Below are 9,286 nucleotides of genomic sequence, written 5' to 3'. Positions count from 1 at the left end.
TTTTTTCTTTTTTGAGACTCAGTCTCACTGTTACCCAGGCTGGAGTGCAGTGGTGCTCTTGGCTCACTGCAATCTCTGCGTCCCAGGTTCAAGCGATTCCCCTGCCTCAGCCTCCTGAGTAGCTGGGACTACAGAAGCGCACCACCAGGCCCGGCTAATTTTTTGTATTTTAGTAGAGACGGGGTTTCACCATGTTGGCCAGGATGGTCTCAATCTCCTGACCTCATGATCCGCCCATCTTGGCCTCCTGAAGTGCTGGGATTACAGGCGTGAGCCACCACGCCCAGCCGATTGGAGAACTATTGATTACACACCAGCTTTACAAATTGTGGCTCTATCTCAAGCCAGGAACACAACATGAATGCAGACACTCCTGTAGATTGGGAGCGACCCATGGTTAGAAACTAACAGGCAGATGTTGATGAAAGTGATTTCGATGCTGTTTTTCCTGGGTCTGAAAAATCAGATTTAACTCCCAAGGTGTCCTGATTTTCATTTCAAATTTCTCCTGTACTAAAGGAGGAAGAGCGGACCCAGCTGGTGGCAAAACTGTGAAGTGGTTGCTTACTACTTCAGATGCAGGGAACAGGGGCTACAAAAGTGTGAGCTCCTCCAACCCTCAGGAATAGAAGTGGGTGCACCAGCTGCCAGGCCCGGGGAAGTGGAGAGGCTCAGTAAATATCTGTTGAATTTCCTTAAGTCTTCATTAGGCCAGTGTATTAGTCCAATTTCACACTGCTATAAAAATACTACCTGAGACTGGGCAATTTATAAACAAAGGAGGTTTAACTGACTCACAGTTCAGCATGGCTGGCGAGGCTTCAGGCAACTTACAATCATGGCAGAAGGGCAAGCAGGCACCTTCTTCAAAAGGCGGCAGAAGGCCAGGTGTGGTGACTCACTTGAGGTCAGGAATTTGAGACCTGCCTGGCCAACATTGTGAAACCGTATCTCTACTAAAAATACAAAAATTAGCCGGGTGTGGTGGTGTGTGCCTGTAATCCTAGCTACTTGGGAGGCTGAGACAGGAGAATTGCTTGAACTTGGGAGGCAGAGGCTGCAGTGAGCCAAGATCACGCCATTGCACTCCAGCCTGGGCGACAGAGTGAGACTCTATTTCAATCAATCAATCAATCAATCAATCAATCAATCATGAGATTTGGGTGGGGACACAAAGCCTAACCACATCAGCCAGCATGGTGAGTCTTGGCATCCTGCATCCTGGACCTCCTTACCCTGGACTAGATGCATCTTAAAGTATGAGAACCCACCTTTTAAATGGCTTCCACAGGGCATGGAAAAATGGTATGATTTCAGTAGCACTTCTCATATTTTTTTTTCTTTTTTTCACTCTTGTTGCCCAGGCTGGAGTGCAATGGCGCCATCTTGGCTTACTACAACCTCCGCCTCCGGGGTTCAAGCAATTCTCCTGCCTCAGCCTCCCAAGGAGCTGGAATTACAGGCATGGGCCACCACGCCTGGCTAATTTTGTATTTTCAGTAGAGACAGGGTTTCTCCATGTTGGTCAGGCTGGTCTCAAACTCATGACCTCAGGTGATCCGCCTGCCTCGGCCTCCCAAAGTGCTGGGATTACAGGTGTGAGCCACCATGCCTGGCCGCACTTCTCATACTTCAAGATGCATAAAAATCACCTGTTAAAAATGCACATTCTGGGCTGGGTGTGATGGCTCATGCCTGTAATCCCAGTGCTTTGGGAGGTCAATGCGGGTGGATCACCTGAGGTCAAGAGTTTGAGACCAACCTGGCCAACATGGCAAAACCCCGTCTCTACTAAAAATACAAAAAATTAGCTGGGTGTGGTGGCAGGCACCTGTAATCCCAACTATTAGTGAGGGCGAGGCAGGAGAATCGCTTGAACTGGGAGTTGGAGGTTGCAGTGAGCCCAAATTGCCCCACTGCATTCCAGCCTGGGCAATAAGAGGGAAACTCCAACTCAAAAAAAAAAAAAAAAAAAAAAAGCACATTCTGATTCAGTAGGTCTGGGGCCGAATCTGAGAGTCTGTGTTTTTTTTTGAGACGAGGTCTCACTCTGTCACCCAAGCTGGAGTGCAGTGGCATGATCATGGCTTACAGCAGCCTGGACCTCCCAGGCTCAGGCGATTCTCCCACCTCAGCCTCCTGGGACTACAGGTTTGCGTCACCATGCCTGGCTAATATTTTTCTTTTCTTTTCTTTTCTTTTTTTTTTTGAGAGAAGTCTAGCTCTTATCCCCCAGGTTCGAGTGCAATGGCTCGATCTCAGCTCACTGCAATTTCTGTCTCCCGGGTTCAAACGATTCTCCCGCCTCTGCCTCCCAAGTAGCTGGGATTAAGTTGCCTGCCACACGCACAGCTAATTTTTGTATATTTTAGTAGAGACGGGGTTTCACCATGTTGGCCAGGCTGGTTTCGAACTCCTGACCTCAAGTGATCCGCTCACCTCGGCCTCCCAAAGTGCTGGGATTACAGGAATGAGCCACTGCGCCCAGCCACTCCTGGCTAATTTTTTTCTAATTTTTGTAGAGATGGGGTCTCACTATGTTGTCCAGGCTGGTCTTGAACTCCTGGGCTTAAGCAATCGTCCTGCCTCCGCCTCCCAAAGTGCTGGGATTACAGGCGTGTACCACCACGCCTGGCCAGATTCTGTATTTCTGACAATCCTCCTACTGATGGCAGATGCCTGTACACTTCCTGGCTCTCCTATCTGCCAGCTGTGTGGCCTCAAGAGGCCTCAGCATCTCCCTTGGCTTCAGTTCTTCCGCTGGATATTATTTAGATGAACAAACATATATTGACAGCTTACTACATGCCAGGCTGCTCTGGGTGCTTGCAAGAAAAACAAAGATGAAGAAACCACAAGTCAAGCCCAGGCGGGCCTTGCACACTGGGGACTTAAAGGTCCAACTACAATATTTAAAAACTCTTTGGGTTTGAAAATTTCATGACTCATTGGCAGATATAGGATGACTGGATCTGCATCTCCCAGAAAACATCTCTCCAAACACTATACAGGGATTCCCCGCTGACTACTGTCCTCAGAATTAGGGAATATGAAATCCAGAAGTAACCTCAAGAGAAATTTAGCCCAAACTTTATCTTGCCATTTTACAGAGAGGAGAAACTAGAGAACAGATGCAGAAAGACTTGGGTCCGGAGGAAATTACTGGTTTTCCAGCTATGCTTTCGAAAGCAGTGATGTCCAATAGGAATAACATATAAGCCACAAAAAACTTAATATGTAATATTACATTTTGTGGTCGTCACATTGAAAAGAGTAAAAAGAAGCCAGGCACGGTGACACATGCCTATAATCCTAGCACTTTGAGAGGCCAAGGCAAAATGATTGCTTGAGGTCAAGAGTTTGAGACCAGCCTGGGGAACATAGTGAGACCTCGTCTCTACAAAAAAATTTAAAAACTTAGCTGGGCGTGGTGGTGCACGTCTGCAGTCTCAGCTACAAGGGTGGCTGAGGCAGGAGAATTGTTTGATCCCAGGAGGTCGAGGCTGTAGGGAGCCAAGATTGCGCCACTACAGTCCAGCCTAGGTGACAGAGTGAGACCCAGTTTCAAAAAAAAAAAAGAAAGAATCATTTCCATTAGTTGGTGCATCACTCCCAGGATCATTGGTTTCATTTTTATAGACACTGGATCAGAAAATTAATCTTTCAAGTACAGATGGGGCTTTCTGTAGCCAAATTGAATAGAATTACAGTTCTGAGGCCAGGCGCAGTGGCTCACGCCTGTAATCCCAGCACTTTGGGAGGCCAAGGCGGACGACTCATGAAGTCAGAGGTTCGAGACCAGCTTGGCCAACATGGTGAAACCCTGTCTCTACTAAAAATACAAAATTAGCTGGGCAGGGTGGACGCCTGTAATCCGAGCTACTTGGGAGGCTGAGGCAGGAGATTGCTTGAACCTGGGAGGCAGAGGTTGCAGTGAGCCAAGATCGCACCACTGCACTCTAGCCCAGGTGACAGTGCGAGACTCTGCCTCAAAAAAAAAAAAAAAAGATAAAAAAGAAAAAAAAAAAGAATTATACTTTTGAGGCTGTGCACAGTGGCTCACCCCTATAATCCCACAACTTTGGGAGGCTGAGGTGGGAGGACCACTCGAGACCAGCCTGGGCAACAGAGAGAGACCTTGTCTCTACAAAACATTAAAAAAGAAAAAAAAATTAGCCAGGTGTAGCTGCCCATGCCTGTGGTCTCAGCTACGTGGGAGGCTGAAGCAAGAGGATCGCTTGAGCAAGAAAGGTAGAGGCTGCAGTGAGCTGGGATCATACCATCACCCTCTAGCCTGGGTGCTGGAGGAGCAAGATTCTAGCTAAAAAAAAAAAAAAAAAAAAAAAAAAAGGAAGGAAGGAAGGAAATAAGGAAATAATAAGAATCACACCTCACCCCTGGAAGAGAACTTAAGCGTAGCTGAATCTAACTTGCAATATGATTTTGCTGAAGACGAGGTTAAAGAGTGATGGCAGGCTGGCACTTGGAGCCACATTTCCAAAAATTCTGGGTGTAAAATGCTCAGCACAGTGCCAGACACCTGTGCCCCAAAGTATCAGAGAAATCTCGGCCATCTTCTTTCCCTTCCCCTCTCCAGGTTTTGCACCAAACCATCCTGTCCCTGGAGAAGTTGCTCAATTAAAGCCAGGTGAAATTCCAAGTGCAGTTTGAAGGAGGAAGTGTCATTTTCAGCTTGCCTGGAGGTGCACCTCGCTATGTAACATTTGTTACATAAGTGGCAGCATGACACACCTAACTGATGAATGTCTGTTGCACACCCGATTCCAGCAGGGAGAGTCACACAGGCTTCCCCTGGGAGAACAGTGGTGTGGAATGGAGGCATGGAGTTGCAAAAATTACTTTTGTCATCCAACAAGTAGGGCCAGTTCCAGGGTGTTATACCCAAAGTGCTTTTCTACTGCAGCATAACCTCAAGAAAAACCAGTTTCAGGAGCACCACACCTAGGATCAGATGATGCAATATGATATTAGCGTCTCATTGCATCAGTGTGTCTGACGCATGTGTCTTTTAAGCTGGCAAAAAGCATTATAAAGGGGCAGGAGAAAAAAAGAAAAGACTTCCAGACTGAAATCCAAAGGTCCTGTCAGTGCTGTTCCTAATTGGCCACACAGGGTGTTTAGAGGATAAACACCCAGCCACCCGCCTCGGCTGACAAGCATCAGCATGCCATTTCCTGAAGGGGACTTGACGGCATATTTAGGAGAAATTCTTTTCTGGTTGGTTCTACTTATGCTTTATATCAAAGCATCAAAGTTTAATCTCTAAAAAATCTTTTCAAATGCAGGTCTATTAAGAAGAAGCTTTCAAAGGGTGCTTCTATTCCGTCTTGACTTTTCTGAAAAACTCTGAAATGTACCGGCTGATTTCTCATTTCCAAAGTTCTTTTACAGAAGCGCTCTCAGCTCCCTTGACACGCAGACTTTTGACTTTGATCAAATACCTTAGATTTGGGCCTCTTGGTTTCTCTGTCTTCCTTTGAAGGACCCTCGATACTTCCCAATCCTGTTTCTTGCACTAACGATGAATGAATGAATCACAACAATCCTAGAACTTTATCCATTTTCAGGAAGTTGCCCAAACAAGGAACTTCCTTGTGCAGTACGCTAAGGAAAAAAGCAGCAGGAGAAAAAGCACTGAGAGGAGAGCAAGCGATGGTCAGATCGTAATGGAAGTGGGGTGGAGAGGTGGAGGGTGGAGACCGGTAGGAAGCAAGCAAGCCTTTCTTCACCCCTCCCAGGACACGCGAAAGAGATCAAGCCTCACTGCGGTTCACAAGGGTCTATGCAGGCCCTCGCACCCCTGCCTACCTCCTCATAACCCAGCCTCTTAGCTCTTCTCACCCCAGCCCCACCAGACAGCTTCCCTCCCAGGAGGTGTCTCTCAGGATCTCGAAATGCGGAGCGTCCCGTTCACTCCACTTGGCCTGGAATACTTTTCCTGCCCACATTTCAACTTATTCATCCTCTAAGTTGTTCAGCATAGCTTTCCACCTTCCCTTTCCGCCTTCCCTGGCGCTGGACTAGGATAAATCCCCTCGCCATAATGTTCCTACACAGGCGTCACTTTGTAAAGCTTATCACTCTTGTAATTGCTTGTTTACTGATCTGTCTTTCCGTTAGGCTGTGCGTTCCACTAGGGTGCAAACCTTGTTCCCTGGCTCTGCAGCCCCGGGCACTGTGGGTCTTGCATGTACCGGGGGCTCAGTAAATATTTGTCAAAAATGAAAAAGGTCCCCTCAAAACCAGCTTCCAGTGCCTCCACGGCCCTCAAATTAATTATGAATTAATTCACGAATACAGCAAACCTTTATGTGATTCTTCCGTGTCACAGCACCTTGCTACATACTGAGGACACATCCATAGGCAAATAAAACTCAGCTTCTCTCTGCACAGGAAAAATTATTCAAATTGTATTCATCTTTCATTCCAATCACTCAATTAGGGCACGTCCCTTGTTGGCTGCTGCGTGAGCGAAGTAACTATCTTCCAGCGAGTGTCCTCAGGTGACCTGTCTAGACGTGCCCAGGAAAAACAATCCAACATCCTAAGCCGCAAAGAAGCCCCTGACGCGCAGGCCGCACTGCGTGGAAGGCCCGAGGCGCGCTCGCGGGCCCGCGAAAGGCGCAGCAGCGGCGGAGCCGAGGCGGGCGGCGTGGCGCGCGGCGCGGGGCGCAGGCTCGGGTGGGCCGGGACGGGCGGGGAGGGGGCGCCGGCGACGGGTCCGCCAGCCGGCAGGGGGCGCGCGCGCCCCCGGGCCCCGCGCCTCGCGCCCCGCCGCGCGCTCGCTTGCCGCGCGGCCGCACATGTGTTTCTGTTTTGTGTTGTAGCATTTGTTCTGGAAGCTCGTATTTACATTTTAAGTGTATCTGGTGAGTGGGCTGGAGCCCTTGTCTGGGCCGGAAAAAAAAAAAGCCCTCCGATCCATCTTTTAGTTGCTTCTCTTCCTTTTTTCTCTCCGGTTTCTCATCACTCCAACCAGGTAGGGTCTGAAAATCGGCAGTGATCAGTTTGTGGGGTCTGGGAAAGTTTTTTTTTTTCCCCTTTTTTTTAAAGAGAAAAGGTTAAAAAAAAACCTGGGGGAGGGGGGGCTGGGTGATTGAAGCAATAAAAAGAGGAAGGAAGGCGGATCCACGTGGTTTAATCGGAGACAGACAGAGATCCCATTGTTCAAAATCAATTAAAAAAAAAAAAGCAGACAGGGGAGAGCGCAGGGACGCCGGGGAGCTGGTGGCGGCCCTGGGCACTTTGCAATCGGATCGGAGACCGGCCCGGCCGCGCGGCCGGCAAGGGGGCTGGGAGAGAGTTGGTCACCATTAAAGTTTTTATTTTTCGTGTCTGTGCGAGCAGGTGTTTGGGGCTGGGGTCCGGCTTTCTTCGGGCTCTTCCCCCGTCGCCCGGGGCATTCCGCCTGAGGGATTCGGCCAACTAGAGCCCGAGGTCGGAACCCCTGAGCTGGGGCCGAACGGGGGTCCAGGGCTGACACGGGGTGAGGGGAAGAGTGTTGCATTAAATGCGATGAGTGGGTTTGGGGGGAGGCTGCGGAGACAAAAGCAGCAGGTGGGGTGGCCGGGGAACAGGGGCTCCCTTACCCCCGAGGTGCCAAGGGGGAATCCTGGAAGTGTCCCGAAGCCTTCTTTAATGAAAATCTAGGGGACTGGAGGCTGCTTTTACTTTCCCTTTACTTTTGGGGGGGCGAGGTTGCAACTGTGATGCTTTGTGGGCAAACCTAACTTAACGATAGGCCAGGGGTCTCCACTCTCCCTCCAGCGGATTGCCTGTGGGACTCCCGGCTGCCCTGCGGGATTCCCCGAAGAAGCCGCGCCGGGGCCAGGGAGGGGCGCGATTTCCTCTCCCAACTCGCCCCCTCTCCGCCCACCCTGCGGCCGCCACTTTGGGGAGGGCAGGGGAGGAAGTGGAGGCCGGGTGGCTCGTCTCCGCTCCCCTCCCCCCGCGCAGTTTATAACCCGTCCATTGTGCGCCGCTGCCCCGTGTCTCCCTCCAGCCGCGACCATGCCCAGGAAGAAGGCGGCGGCGGCGGCGGCCTGGGAGGAGCCGAGCTCAGGCAACGGCACTGCCCGCGCCGGGCCCAGGAAACGCGGCGGCCCGGCGGGCAGGAAGCGCGAGCGGCCCGAGCGCTGCAGTAGCAGCAGCGGCGGCGGCAGCAGCGGCGACGAAGACGGCCTGGAGCTCGACGGGACCCCCGGCGGGGGCAAGCGCGCGGCGCGGCCGGCGGCGGCAGGCAAGGCGGGCGGTGCGGCCGTGGTCATCACCGAGCCCGAGCACACCAAGGAGCGCGTCGTGAGTGAGGGGCAGGGAGGGCGGGTGGACGCAGGGCCGGGGCCGGCGGGGGCAGCGACGCGGCACGGCGCGCGTTCTGGCCGGGGGCCGCCTGGCGTCACGCTCCCTCCCGGCGGCCGGGCCGGCGCAGGCCGCGGGCTGAATCATTGCCTCCGCCTCCGCGCAACAAAAGGGCTCGGGCCGGGGCGCGCGGCCCGCGGCCTACCCGACCCCGGGCACCGCGCGGGCGGTTGGCGGTTGGGGCGCGCGCCCGGGCCCGCAGCGGGGGAGGGGCGGCCGAAGCCCGCGCGAGGGGGTCATGGCCCCGCCCCCACGGCTCCCTCTGCGCCCCTCCCCCCCGCCCCGGGAAAGGGGACCTCGGTAAGTTCGCCCGGCTTGGAAGAGGGGGCGGCCAGCCGGCGCCACACGTCCGTGGCCAGCGGTGGGCCCGGGCGCCGCGGGGAGGGGGCGGCCGGCGCTCTGCGGGGAGCGGCCGTTTGCACCGGGGCTTTGAGGTTCCCGCCGCCTCGGCTCCGGCGCCCGGGGGAGGCGGGGTCTGACGGCCGCCGCGCATGCCCCGTGCGGCCCTGCGCCGGCTCGCGCGCCGGGAAGGCGGGGGCGGCGGGCGCCGGGGCGGGGTGCAAGGGCGCATGCTCCGCAGAGCCCTCCCCCGAGGTCGGGGAAGACCCCCGGCTGAGCGGTGCTCGGGCTTTGTTTGCCGCTGGTGGTCCGAAGCTGCAGGATGCTCGGGGTGGGCTCTGTTGTAGCCCGCCAGTGAAGAAGCATCTCCAAGGGTCTTGGGCGGGCTTCTGTTTTCTCAAATTTTAATTAAGGTCGTGGCTGACTCAACTTAACGTTCCCGAAAAAGCCTGCAGAGCCGGAGATCTGAACCTGGCATCTGCCGCCACATCATCCCCCCCACCCCACCCCAGCAGAACTTTCTGCAAGTTTGGTGTGGTGTGGGGCATGTTTTTCAGAAGAGGGTCTA

The 9,286-nt window shown here is 53.3% G+C and overlaps 1 protein-coding gene across 3 annotated transcripts in view; it reads left to right on the top strand.

The window, feature by feature from the left end:
• Window positions 1-6,789: 6,789 nt before the first annotated feature.
• Window positions 6,790-9,286, top strand: part of RCC2 (regulator of chromosome condensation 2) — a 33,001-nt gene continuing 30,504 nt past the window's right edge. For 2 of the 3 annotated variants that reach the window (XR_004060447.1, XM_030942707.1), the window contains exons 1-2: window positions 6,790-7,000; window positions 8,024-8,319. Coding sequence is in view for 2 of the 3 variants with exons in the window: in XM_030942707.1 (XP_030798567.1) it covers window positions 8,032-8,319 (288 nt within the window). In the remaining variant the exon portion in view is untranslated. The remainder of the gene's footprint in view (window positions 7,001-8,023; window positions 8,320-9,286) is intronic. The other variant, XM_030942708.1, reaches the window with a different exon arrangement.

The sequence above is a fragment of the Rhinopithecus roxellana genome, chromosome 12, assembly GCF_007565055.1.
Source record: "Rhinopithecus roxellana isolate Shanxi Qingling chromosome 12, ASM756505v1, whole genome shotgun sequence".
NCBI lineage: Eukaryota > Metazoa > Chordata > Mammalia > Primates > Cercopithecidae > Rhinopithecus > Rhinopithecus roxellana.
This window is presented reverse-complemented; position numbering and strand designations above follow the sequence as displayed.